We start from the raw sequence: 12,185 nt of genomic DNA, 5'->3' as shown, positions 1-12,185 counted from the left end.
ATGGGGAATCCAGACACCGCCACTGTAATTGACAAGGAGGAGTGAGAAGAAGTGTGATGGATTCAGGAGACCTGGGTTCTAGTTCTGATTGGCCACTGGAGGATCTGGGTAAGGCCCTTGTGCCTCCATTTCCCTACGTGGAGAGTGGCGGTAACAATACTGACCTCTTTGGTCGAGTGCTTTGAGATCTTTCGTGTTGTGCACAAGAACAAATTCATAATGAAACTACACTGGCCAGTTTCACTTTCCGGTACTAGCGTGATGTGTGGGGAACACCCAAACTCACATTTCATTTACGTGGCTTTAATAAAACTCAAACGTTTCTGGGCACATTGGATTTATAAAAAATTTTTTTAATCACACAACATAAGTTTGTGATGAAGACTAAGTTGACAGTTCCTCTTTAAATACCAATCTGTATAACATTGCATCAGGCACTAGGCAGCAGCCAACGTGAGTTAGACTCCAGCAACAGAAGCAATTTTAATACCTCCCTCCAGGTTTTATTTTGTGGAATTACAGGTTTAATACAGATGGTTTCCACAGACAAATTCCTCCCAGTCTCCCCCACCCCCATCTCTGTACATCAGTAAACCAGAGCGGTTTGCACTAGAGCAAGGTTATTAACATTAGTGGCATCACATCACTGTCAAAAAGGACAATTTTCTTTTGTTTTTTTTTATACAAGATTTTTTTTTTTGCAAAAAAATTGCAAGAGGATTATTAGTGCATTACACCAGAACTGAAGAGCTAGAAAAGAGTTGGCATGCTAAAGTCCAACACCAAGAGAAGGACGACAGAAGGCTAGTTGGTATGTACTATATTGACAAGATACTGATTGGTTACATGTTGAAGAAACGTACAATACAAAATACAGAAGAAACCAGTTTTGCTCCCCTCTGCCCCCCCTCACCCTCACCCCAAAATACTCATCATTGTGATTTGGTCAAGCCAGAGCTCGGACGCCGGAGCTGAATGGCATTCTAATGCTGTGGTTGTGTTTAGTGGTTGTTCTAGGCATGTGGCACTGAATGAGCCGTGGCTTGTTCGTGTGGATCGCTCCGAAACAAGAGCCCAGCTACGGGACGAAGGACCCTTGTTTCCAATAGTGAACGAGAAGCTTGTGGGAGGCGTTCGGCTCCAGCCCTCGCCTAGCAAAGGCGGGAAGAGCCCAGCCCACGGATCCACCGCCAGGAAGAGGGAAGAGCAGTTCATATATTAAAAAAGTGACTTAAGACTTAAAATGGAATTAGTATTTGTACAGAAAGGTGCAGGTGGACTAGCTCCCTCCAGCCTAGGATCAGAAGGAGATGGAGAAATCACGGCAGCCGTAATTGCCAGCTGCTCTACCGTAAGTGCGATTGGGTCGAGTGGATTCCAGCCAGGTCATTGGAAGGGCTTCGGTCAGGTGGGAACGGCGGCTCAGTTGCTGCAGCACTGGCTTCTGTTGGGCTGGCTGGTCTCTTGCAGGTCCACGCCCCGATTCCTGCCCTGAGCGCCGGCCGCGGTTTGGGGTTCGTTTTTCGGCAGCTTCTTGGCTGGAGGGAGAGGAATGGGTCAATGCAGCTCACGTGCAGAGGAGCTGGTGACGCCTGACGTCCGCTCCCTGAGCTCTGCTCCGACACGGAGCTCTCGTGTTCCCCCAGGGAGGTGGCTTTCGTGCCGCGTCAGCCAGGACTTGGAACTGGAAAGGGAAGTGCCAATCCCAGGTGTGCCCAGCACATGGGCTGCCCAGGACTCTGGCAGCACTAAACTGGAGTGGGCAGGCTCCGATTCTCTCTCTGGCTGCTCCTACTGTGCGGGGGTGGTGGGGGGGAGGGGGCCTTTAACCAGCAGGGGTGGCTGTGTCCAGCCGGGCAACTGGACTGCTCCCCGGGCAGTGACTTGGTCCTGCTCCCCCTCGCTGCCCTGGGGCGTAGAGTCAGGGGATTGCTGGGCAGGCAGGCGGCACACAGCACAACGCTGGTTTGCGAAGGTGCATACAGACATCGCTAATGGCACTGCAGCTACCCCACTTACCTATTGCCATAAAGATTTCGTTCACATTCATCGCTGTCTTCGCCGAGGTCTCCATGAACAGCAAGCTGTTGTCGTCCGCATACGTCTGGGCTTCCTGGAGGCAATCACAGGAGGGTAAGGCTGGCCTTATGCTCACACAAGGGGCTCCCCCCTTCCCCGGGGGGTGGGTGGGCTGGAAGGCAGGCAAAGGATAGACCAGCAGCCTGGGCGCCTCTGCAGCCCCATCACACTAGGTTCTGCTGCTTTGCCTTCTTCCGACAAGTCCCCTCGCGCCCTGGAGGACTCGTGCGGCTGCACTTGACGGCGCGGCTCAGGCTGGCATCCCACCTCCCCACCCACACATCTGACAGCACCACCGAGATCTCCCACCAGCTGCCCCGCTGCAGGAGCGCTAGGCAGGCCTGTCTGGGACGCTGCTCGCAAGGGTTCTGTGTGACGCCCGCTAGCTGGGAGGCACATGGGCCAGGCTGCTACGGTAGCGACCCAACCTGCATCTCAGTGCCACGCACAGAACTGCGGCGTGATGGGAAGCGATGTGGAAAAGCCTCAGGACATGAGCTCAGCATTAACCAAGCTCTCTGGGTGAGGTGGGAGCTGGCAGGGAAGCCGTTTAAAGAGCCGACTTGGAAAAGCTCCTCAGACGTCTGGCTGCTGGCGGGACGTGGCTCATCTGCCTTGGGGAAGGAGGCAGCTGGCCGAAGGGTGGCAGCAAAGCGAGCGTGGGCAGAGCACACCAGCGGAGACGCTTTAGGGGGTCAGCCTGTTCCAATCCCCACCCCAGAGACGGGGCTGCCCCACGGAGGAGACATGGGCTCTGAAAGGAGCGGATGGACACAAGTGGGCTCCACTTCCCTTCCAGCAGGGCTGGGGGGTTACCATGTTGCAGCCACCTGGAACAATGCAGCCGCTTGGATAGGCTCCAGCCGGACACTGGAGATCAAGGAAGGAAAAATTCTGAACGAGGGCAGCGTCTGCGCCGATTCTTGTTACCTGGAAATCCACGGCTCTCTTGCTCGCAAGGTCGGCCTTGTTGCCTGCTAATGCAATTACGATGTTGGGGCTGGCCTGCCTCTGCAGCTCCTTCACCCAGTTCTTGGCCCGTACAAACGTGTCCTAGAAGGAGGCAGGAGGCAGGGTGAGGGAGGGCAGCCCCTCCCCCTTCCTGCCCAGAACAGAGGCAGGAGAGGAGAAGCTGGATATCAGTCAGTGTGCCCTTGTTGCCAAGAAGGCTAATGGCATTTTGGGCTGTGTAAGTAGGGGCATTGCCAGCAGATCGAGGGACACGATCGTTCCCCTCTATTTGGCATTGGTGAGTCCTCATCTGGAGTACTGTGTCCAGTTTTGGGCCCCACACTACAAGAAGGATGTGGAAAAATTGGAGAGTCCAGCGGAGGGCAACAAAAACGATTAGGGGGCTGGAGCATATGACTTATGAGGAGAGGCTGAGGGAACTGGGATTATTTAGTCTGCAGAAGAGAAGAATGAGGGGGGATTTGATAGCTGCTTTCAACTACCTGAAAGGGGGTTCCAAAGAGGATGGATCTAGTCTGCTTTCAGTGGTGGCAGATGACAGAACAAGCAGCAATGGTCTCACGTTGCAGTGGGGGAGGTTTAGGTTGGATATTGTGAAAAAGATTTTCCTTAGGAGGGTGGTGAAGCACTGGACTGGGTTCCCTAGGGAGGTGGTGGAATCTCCATCCTTAGAGGTTTTTTAAGGTCAGGCTTGACAAAGCCCTGGCTGGGATGATTTAGTTGGGAATTGGTCCTGCTTTGAGCAGGGGGTTGGACTAGATACCTCCTGAGGTCCCTTCCAACCCAGATATTCTAGGATTCTAGTCAGCAAGGAGAATGGTTTACCTCCAAGCACTGTGGGCCAAGGCTCAGTGGCTAGGTCACTACAGAGCCCAGTACAGAGCCAAGGGGAAGTGACACATGGGGCATGTCAGAGGAAGGGTTAACCCCCACCCCCCCCAAACTGCCGGCCCCCAGTCCTGAGCTGACACCATCCCTGCAGCGTCCCAAGGAGCAGGGTACCTAGACACTGCCCCTTCTCCCCTCCAGCAAGCCAGTCTGTGGCCAGCAGCTCAGTACTCACCGTGTTGGTGATGTCGTAGACGACAATGGCTGCCTGGGCACCCCTGTAATACATCGGGGCCAAGCTGTGGTATCTTTCTTGTCCTGCTGTATCCCAGATCTCAAACTTCACCGTCGTGTCATCCAGACAGACGGTCTGCGTTAGGAAGGCAGCTGTGGGAGAAGTGACTGGTCAGTTCTAAAGGAGCCGGACAGCCCTGGGTTAAGCCAGCTGGCCTTTGAGAACCTGGTTCTCTTTGCACTTGTGTGACACCCACCCCATCTTCCCACCCCATGTTCACTGCCTTTATATGGTTTGATTTGTACCAAGGCTGCCTTGGGAGGTACCCTTTGAAAACTCCTAATCTGCTGCATATGATCCCATTGAAATGGGTGTAACATCACTGCATGTCAATTGAGGAGATGTGGCTCTACGGTGGTCACTGTAAGATGTAGTTCTGGGCAATGCTCAGAGACAGACACCCTAGCACGCCAGCCAAGAGCTAAGAGCCCTTACCTGCTGAACGGAGCATTCGCCAGCAGAGGGGAGCTGTGAGCAGGACATGGACAGTTCATCTGAAGGACAGTTTGGCGCTCCCATACACAAGGGAGCTGCCTGCCCTCGTGACCCAGCCAGGGTTTTTCCAGTAGAAAGGATGAAGTGTGGGGGGGGGGGGGGAGAGAAGAGAGAGAGGAAGTGTCCCTAACAACCTCTTCCCAAGGGTGCCAGAACAGGGGGACCAGAGGGCTACAGCCCCATCACTTTTTACCTGCCTTAAGGGCGCGTGACTGGGGTGTGGAAGTATTCTCCGACAGAGGGAAGGAGCGGAGAGGAGTGAGCAGGGGGCAAGGCCTGAGGGGAGGGGCGGAGCAGGTATGGGGCCATGGCTCAGATGCTAGTACCCCGCCTCTTCCCCCTCCCCACTTCTAGGGAGCTTCCAGCACTCTTGCCTACAGTACTTGAAAGACAAAGAAACATTGAACTGGGGGCGTGACCCTGGCCAGGAGGTTTTCCAGCCACTCCAGACTGCCAGAAGCTATTGGTGAGAAATCTTTTCTGCTTTTAAACCTATTAGTCTTGGTAAAGTTTTGGAATTAGCTTACGGTTTTCTCCTTTTATTTCTTTAGTAACCACTTCTGACTTTTGCCTTACCACTTGAACTCTCTCGTTAATAAACGTGTTTTAGCTAAACCCGTGTGTTTGAGAACCTCTCCTGGGGATAAAGGCTGGTGCAGGATCACGCCCAGTGTGGGAACGATGGACCATCTCAGAGCTCATCCTGTCCAGGAGGGTGCTGAAGAGAACATGACATTTCTGGGCATCAAGGCTGGGGCTACGCAGGTGCTGCCCTGCAGGTAATCCCCTCATGGAGGGCTGGAGAGCATGTGTGTTCTCAGCTGGGTGGGATTTTGCAGGCTGAAGGCAGAGGGCAGGCCAGGAGTGGCTGTTCAGACAGCCCAGCAGTGTAAAAGGCACTCCGGGGACACAACAGTCCAGGTTGCACCCTGGGGAATGTCACAGCTAGGAATTGGGGGAAGCCCCAGTGAGGGCTACGTTACCCAGCAGTCAGGTATGCCGCCAGTGGCTACAGCTAGGGTATCTTAACACTACAACAGTCGTGAGCTAGAGACAGGAACCAAACCAGTTACTGCAGCCAGAGACACAGCCAAACTGGTCTGCCCCACGGTGCATCCGAGCACAGCACGCTACTGGGCGCCTAGCCCCTGCAGCACACCGGGAGAGGACTTGCTCTTCACACAGAAGACAGCTAGGCTAGCTTAGAGGCTCTCTTCACATGGTTGCTAAGGCCCAGAGCGGGATCTCAGCGTGTCTCTTCCAGTGCTCATGTCGACAGCCCTGGGACGCGAGGACGATGTGCCCCTAGCACCTCTGGAGATCTCGGAGCGTTTACCAGTGAGGTGTGGAGTGGGTTCCTGAGCTAGGAGATCCGTGGAGCAGAGCCAGGAATGGAGCCCAGCCGTCCTGGCTCCTTGTCTCCTGCCCTGTCAGTGGGCAGGTTCCAGCCACTTGTTCTTACGCCTCCTTCCTGTGAATCCAGTTTCTGACCATGGTGCTGCACTGAGGGAGCCGCTATATCCGGAAAGTGCTACCAATAGAGCCAAGGCCACTAGTCACATGTAAAGCTGCCCAGGGTCCCTCTACGGGACGGTGTCATTCAGCCCCCGACAGCAGTCAGGAAAGCAGGTCACTATAGGCCAGGTAGCTCCTGGGGCAGGGTCACTTTAATACGGTTTGCCTGCTCTGCAGCGCGCTTTTCAGTTCAAGTTACCACAGGCCAAGGGAGTGACGGCTCAGGGGACTGGAATGGACTCAGCCTCTCCTGTGTGTCGTTACGGTCACGGATGCCCCCACAGGACAGGACGGGAAATCTGCTTGGTGTAATGAGTGGGCAGCGACCGTTGTTAATGACTTCACTGACCCAGCCATCGGCCCACCAGGCATCATCCCTGAAGTGGTTTCAAGGGCAGGGCAATTGTGTGGCCACTCTTCAAATGGGGTCCCTCCAACCCCGCACAACGTAGCTGAGGCCAGCTGCAGATCCTCGAGGGGCGCCTGCTGACTGACTGCAACGGCGGGCTAGCAGCTCTTCACCTGGCTGACCATGCTGTTAAAGGGCCGGGCACATTGTGCATATGCTGAGAGGGGTCTGTCACGGGGCGAAATCCAGCCCGCGTCATTGGACAGCAGTGATTGCCACCTGAAAGCCGTCTAGCCACACTGACAAATTCCTTCCTAGTTCTCCGCATCCCAGCTAGCTCGGAGAGGTCACGGCTGGGTGGACAATGGAGCCTCCCTCTCCTCAGCAGGTGGGGGCCAGGCCAGAGCTGGCCGAGGCATGCTGGCCGGGCGATGGAGAAGAATTAAGTGCTACGCAGGCAGTCGCAGGGTGTTCTGGGCCAAGAGGACATCAATGCCCAGGCTGCTGATCCGGTAGGACACGCTGGGGCCCTGCTCCACTCCAGAGACGCGTGGGTCAGAGACGGAGATGGGCATGTCTGGAAGCGGCTTTCCAGGCAGAACAACTGATCCAAACACACCCATGTGGCTTCAATGAAGCAGTAAAGATCCCGAATAGATTCACTACCACGTCCACGCCCTTCAGCTGGCGTGACTAGCGCAGGAGAGTGTCTAGTCCTGCACGTCTCACCCAAGTCACTGACCGTACATCAAGGCACCAGGCTGTTCTCTTCCTGTTTTTATGCTCTTGGAAAGCTCCCCTCCATGAAATGAAAGTGAAAGGTAATTCTGCCCTTCCAGCCAGAGGGTCATGCTCTGTGTGTTCCCTTTCTGCCGTTCTCGATGGAGGGCCCAGACCTGCTGTGCACACCGCCTGCATTGGGGGGGGGGGGGGGTGGGTGTTCCCATGGCCCCTGCACCCAGGGGCTGTCAGGCTCAGTGCCCTAACCAGCTCCCAGGGGCAGAGGTGGAAAGGGAGAGCTGCTATCAGGCACACTAGCGCATGCTGGTGGAGAGCTGGGTTTAGACCTTCCTGAGGTTCAGACACGCCAGGAGTTCTCCATCAGGCAGCGTTGAGTGGGGCGCAGACATTCGACAGCTTCCTCTTCACTGCTGTGGCACTAGTTATGCCCTACCAGGAGGAAGGCTGAAGCCTTCATTTCACCTCCACCATGCATGTAAAGTTACTGCCCAGCAGCGTGGGGAAAACAAGCCAGTTTGCCGACACTTACAAGTGAAGCTCAAAGCCAAGTGGAGGCTGCTTTTTACATGAAGCCTGCAAAGGGGTTTGTATGCACGTGCCCCCCCCCCTTTTTTTTTTTTTTTTTTAAAAGATTACTCTGCACAGAAAAGTGCCTTTTGTCTTAACCCTTTCGAGGGGGCCCTGGAAGCGTCCCAACAGCAGGAGCACTTTAATATGCACGCTCCCAATGGCCAGCCAGTCTCTTCAGCCAGGTAACTGCAGCAAAAACAATGCTCTTTGCCAGTGGCCCATTTACCCTGCCACAGACTGCATCGGACAGCAGAGTCATTTCTAGAGTTCCGGAACAAGCTTTCCCGTCTCGTTAACGTTCCTCCAGACGCCCCTGGGAGTGCTGTTCGGCAGCCCTTCACGATATTCAGCCTCCAGTTTTCCTTTACAAATGGCAACGGCCAGTTTGCTTTCTGGTTATTTAAGATCAATACAAGGCTGTGAGATTTGACGACAACCAAATCAAGTAGGATGGGTGTTAAGTTAGCTCTGTTTCCTAGGCCCGACACCCTCAGTCAGACAGACATGCCATCGAATGTCTGAGGTAAACTGTGCAGTGCTCAAAGCGAGCAAAGGCAGAACACTGGGCTGGAGAAGCAAGATCACGGCCAGCGGTTCACCTGCTTCAAACGGAAGAGGCCATTCGTAGGACAGGTCTAAAGGTCCTGCTTGACTAACGGAACATGCTTTCGTCAGCTCAGATGAACGCATTGAAAGCAATCAAGGTTCACCAGTCCCACAGACGCCAGAGAATATTTGTGAAGAATTGCATTTCTGTATCTAGAGAATTCCTAGACCAGATATTCTGGACTTCATGCCAGACTGAGGCCAACTATGAAGTGATTGTCTACGTTGGGTTACTCTGGGGAGCAGTGGAGAATTGACAGCAGTGAAGTAAAATGGGTGTCACTCACTACAGCTTCCCTGCTGACAGGGAAAAGGGATTAGAACTGGAAAAGGTACAGAGAAGGGCAACAAAAATAGTTAGCGGTCTGGAACAGCTTCCATATGAGGAGAGAGCAAAGACTCAGGACTATTCAGTTTGGAAGAGAACTAAGGGAGGGATGGGGGTTGATAGAAGTCTAGAATATCATGCCTGGTGTGGAGAAAGTGAAAAGGGAGGAGTTTTTACCTCTTTGTATAACACGAGAGCCAGGGGTCACCCAATGGAGTCAATAGGCAGCAGGTTTAAACACAAACAGAAGGAAGAACTTTTTCACGCAACGCAGAGTCTAACGTGGGACTCGTTACCAGGAGATGTGGTGTATAACTGGGTTCAAAAGTTCACGGTGGGTAGGTCCAGCAATGGCTAGTAGCGAAGATGGTCAGGGGACAACCCCATGCTCGGTGTCCCTAAACCTCTGACTTCCAGAAGCTTGTGTCCTGTTCTGTTCACTCCCTCTGAAGCGTCTGGCACCAGCCACTGTTAGAAGGGAGCACCCTAATATTGGTAGATGGCCCATTGGCCATACTGGACCAGCCCAGTCTTAGGAATTCCCAGCAGCAGGCAGCGCGGCAGACTAGCTCAGGCTGCCAGGTTCATTTCAGAGGTTTTCAAGCCCAGCAGCTTCTCCGAGCACGGCATCTCTGCCACAGCCGACTGGGGGGTGGAGAGTGGCAGCCAGCTGTGCGGGAAGGGAAAGTGAGTCGAGGACACGGGGGAAACCCCATGCTCGCCATGCACCGCAGCAGCTTTCTAAGAAAGTCATTTCAAGATCGCCTTCCCTCAGGGCAGGGGTTCCCAGCTGGCAGAGTGCTAAGCAGACTCTCCTGGGTCCCCGTTGAGAACACATCGATCTCAGCACAAAGTATGTTGGGTCTCAGTGAACTTTTCCACATTGGCCACAACGTAATGTGCCTGTGACAACTTCCCCCATCGCAGTGAGAGGGGACAGTGGAGCAAGGTTGTCAGCCTACGAAAGCGTAAGGATTCTAGAACTCCCTTCACCGGCTTTGGAAAGACGACAGGCCGAGTTTACCGACCCCACACCTAACACTGGGATCCAAGCCAGCCTTTAAACAGAGAGGTCCTTTGACCCAAGAACTGCAGAGCGCTTTAATGAACACTTAGAGCAGATCCCGAACTGCTGAGCCCGGCAAGAATTACACTCGTTTTACAAATCAGGAACTCCGGCATGGGAAGGGACTCGCCCAAGGTGAGCATCAGTGGCACAGCTAGGGAGTTCTGAGTTCTAGCCTAACCCCTGCTCCTTTGAAACCAACCCTCTAGCTCATGGACCAGGGCTCTCGTGGCTTCCCCATCACGGCCCTGAGCACTCACCTCCGATTGTGCTTTCCTGGTACTCGTGAAACTGGCCCTTGACAAACCGCAGGACGAGGCTGGATTTCCCCACTGCCGACTCCCCCAAGAGGACAAGTTTAAATTGACAAATTTTGTTTCCAGCAGCCGGTCCATTCGGTCGAGCAGCTCCACCTCGACCCGCCATGGTCCGTTACAGTGCGGCAGTGCCAAGAGCCCGGACTTCAAGGGCAAGGGGCTTGTGCTGGTTGTGGATTCCGATGCACTCGGGGAAGGTGGGTTTCCAACTGGAAGAGGAAGACATTAGAGATTGCACATTAGTAGCATCCCCTGCAGAAGGATTTTGGTCTGATCGTGTATTCCAGAAGCAAGCTCATCTCCTGCAGAAGCAGGAAGGAATCCCCTCCCAGTCAGAATCTCCAAGTAAACAGGGTGCATTATCGGTCCATCCTTGGAGGAAGGATCAGGTACTTGTTAATGCTCGAGACCAACCCCCCTCAGCTTGCCCTCGCCAGTGATCTCACCGAGTACTTGGTTTGAAGTGAGTCCCAGACTCTGGAGCTGTCCCCAGGGACACTAGCCACACACCACACTCTCCTCGCTGCTAAGACAGGTAGCAGAGAACCCTAGAGCAATTCCTGCCAAGTGTTTGGACACTTGCCTACCGAAAACCGGATCACGAACAGACTAGTTTCATACAGGCCACAGATCAGCCAAATTGCATGAGCCTCCCCCACCTCCAGCCCCTTTGGGAAACTGTTCGATGGCAGAAGTCATTAGAACCAATACACACACTAGGGGACTTGCTCTGGCAAGTCACGCTAGCTACACATGGAGTGGGATTAACCCATCTTCAGTGCCTTGGCATGGACGGTACGACAGAGCCCCTTTCCTCCCTTATGAGCAAACGGAGTATCAAGCCACCCCCCTAAAGTGAAGCCGTGGTCGGAGCTCAGGAATGCTTACAACTCTAAGACCTTAGGTAACTTAGCCAAATGCAGTCTGTTAAACCAGGGGTTCCTGAAGCACTGGGTGGTCCAGAGATCGGAACACAGGAAGTCATGGGGAGTTGGGGTGTTAAGGGCAGAGGATCTTACAAAGTAGTCTGTAGGATGACACATTAAGAATCATTGTATGAGAATCACACCACTAAGGAAGTCAAACATTTATTCTGTTTGGATGGGAAGAGAGACTCCCAACTAAGAACACAAGAACGGCCAGACTGTCAGACCAATGGTCCATCTTGCCCAATAACCGGTCTTCTGACTGGCCCATGCCAGATGCTTCAGAGGGAATTAACAGAACCACGCAATTTGTCAGGGGCTGGATCGCTGGATATCCACCCCCAGCTACTGGCAATCAGAGGTTTAGGGACACTCAGAGCATGGGATTGTGCCCCGACCAACTTTGCTACCCTCCATCAACTTCTCATTCTTTTGTGAACCCAGTTATACATTTGGCTTTCACAACATCCCCTGTTCAACAAGTTCCACAGATGGACTTGGCGTTGGATGAAGTTGGTTTTAAACCTGCTGCCTATTGCTTCGTTGGCTGATCCCTGGTTTGTGTTTTATGTGAAGAGGTAAATAATACTTATTTACTTTCTCCACACCAATCAGACTTTTATAGACCCCCCCCCCCATCCCCAAGTCATCTCTTTTCCAAGATGGACAGCCCCCATCTTTTTAATTTCTCTGCATACAGAAGCTGTTCCATACCCTCAATCATTTTTGTTGCCCTTCTCGGTACCTTTTCCAACTCGAATGCATCTTTGAGATGGATTAACCAGAATTGCAAGCAGCATTCAAGGTGTGGGCATACCATGGATTTACATATGGCATTAGGATAATTCTGTCTTATTATCTATCCCTTTCCTCATGGTTTCTAATAATTAGCTTTTTGATTACTGCTGCTGCACATTGAGCAGATGTTTTCACAGAACCATTCACAATGACTCCAAAATCTGACTGACTAACGTAGACCCCATGATTTTGTATGTAGAATTAGGATTATGTTTCCCAATGTGCATTACTTTGCATTTATCAATAGTGAATTTCATCTGCTGTTCTGTTACCCAGTCACCCAGTTTTGAGAGATCCCTT

The 12,185-nt window shown here is 53.1% G+C and overlaps 1 protein-coding gene across 2 annotated transcripts; it reads right to left on the bottom strand.

Annotated features, from left to right (window-relative positions):
• Positions 1–332: 332 nt before the first annotated feature.
• On the bottom strand, positions 333–11,972 carry LOC135978138 (ras-related protein Rab-5C-like). 2 transcript variants are annotated; one of them, XM_065579189.1, is made up of 5 exons: positions 10,105–11,972; positions 4,115–4,266; positions 3,010–3,132; positions 2,020–2,113; positions 333–1,538 (listed from the first exon to the last, which is right to left on the bottom strand). In XM_065579189.1, exons 1-5 carry the CDS (start codon positions 10,268–10,270, stop codon positions 1,423–1,425), a joined length of 651 nt encoding a protein of 216 aa, XP_065435261.1. In that variant the 5' UTR covers positions 10,271–11,972; the 3' UTR covers positions 333–1,422. The 2 variants fall into 2 exon arrangements, with proteins under 2 accessions (XP_065435261.1, XP_065435260.1); XM_065579188.1 differs by having other exon boundaries at positions 603–1,538; positions 3,010–3,181; positions 10,105–10,397.
• Between the last annotated feature and the right edge of the window lie 213 nt (positions 11,973–12,185).

Source organism: Chrysemys picta, unplaced genomic scaffold (assembly GCF_011386835.1).
Source record: "Chrysemys picta bellii isolate R12L10 unplaced genomic scaffold, ASM1138683v2 scaf138, whole genome shotgun sequence".
NCBI classification, from domain to species: domain Eukaryota; kingdom Metazoa; phylum Chordata; order Testudines; family Emydidae; genus Chrysemys; species Chrysemys picta.
The sequence above is the reverse complement of the archived record's forward strand: the minus strand, read 5'-3'. Positions and strand labels throughout refer to the sequence as shown.

Bases quoted from the DNA above. Each gene is read 5' to 3' on its own strand.
- LOC135978138 (XM_065579188.1), bottom strand. From the start codon at position 10,270: ATGGCGGGTCGAGGTGGAGCTGCTCGACCGAATGGACCGGCTGCTGGA. The intron at 3,182-4,114 runs GTGAGTACTGAG...TGTTCTGGGCAG, and splicing joins TCTACGACATCACCAACACG to GAAGGGGGAGGGGCTGCCCT. The intron at 2,114-3,009 runs GTAACAAGAATC...GATTGCCTCCAG, and splicing joins AGAGAGCCGTGGATTTCCAG to GAAGCCCAGACGTATGCGGA.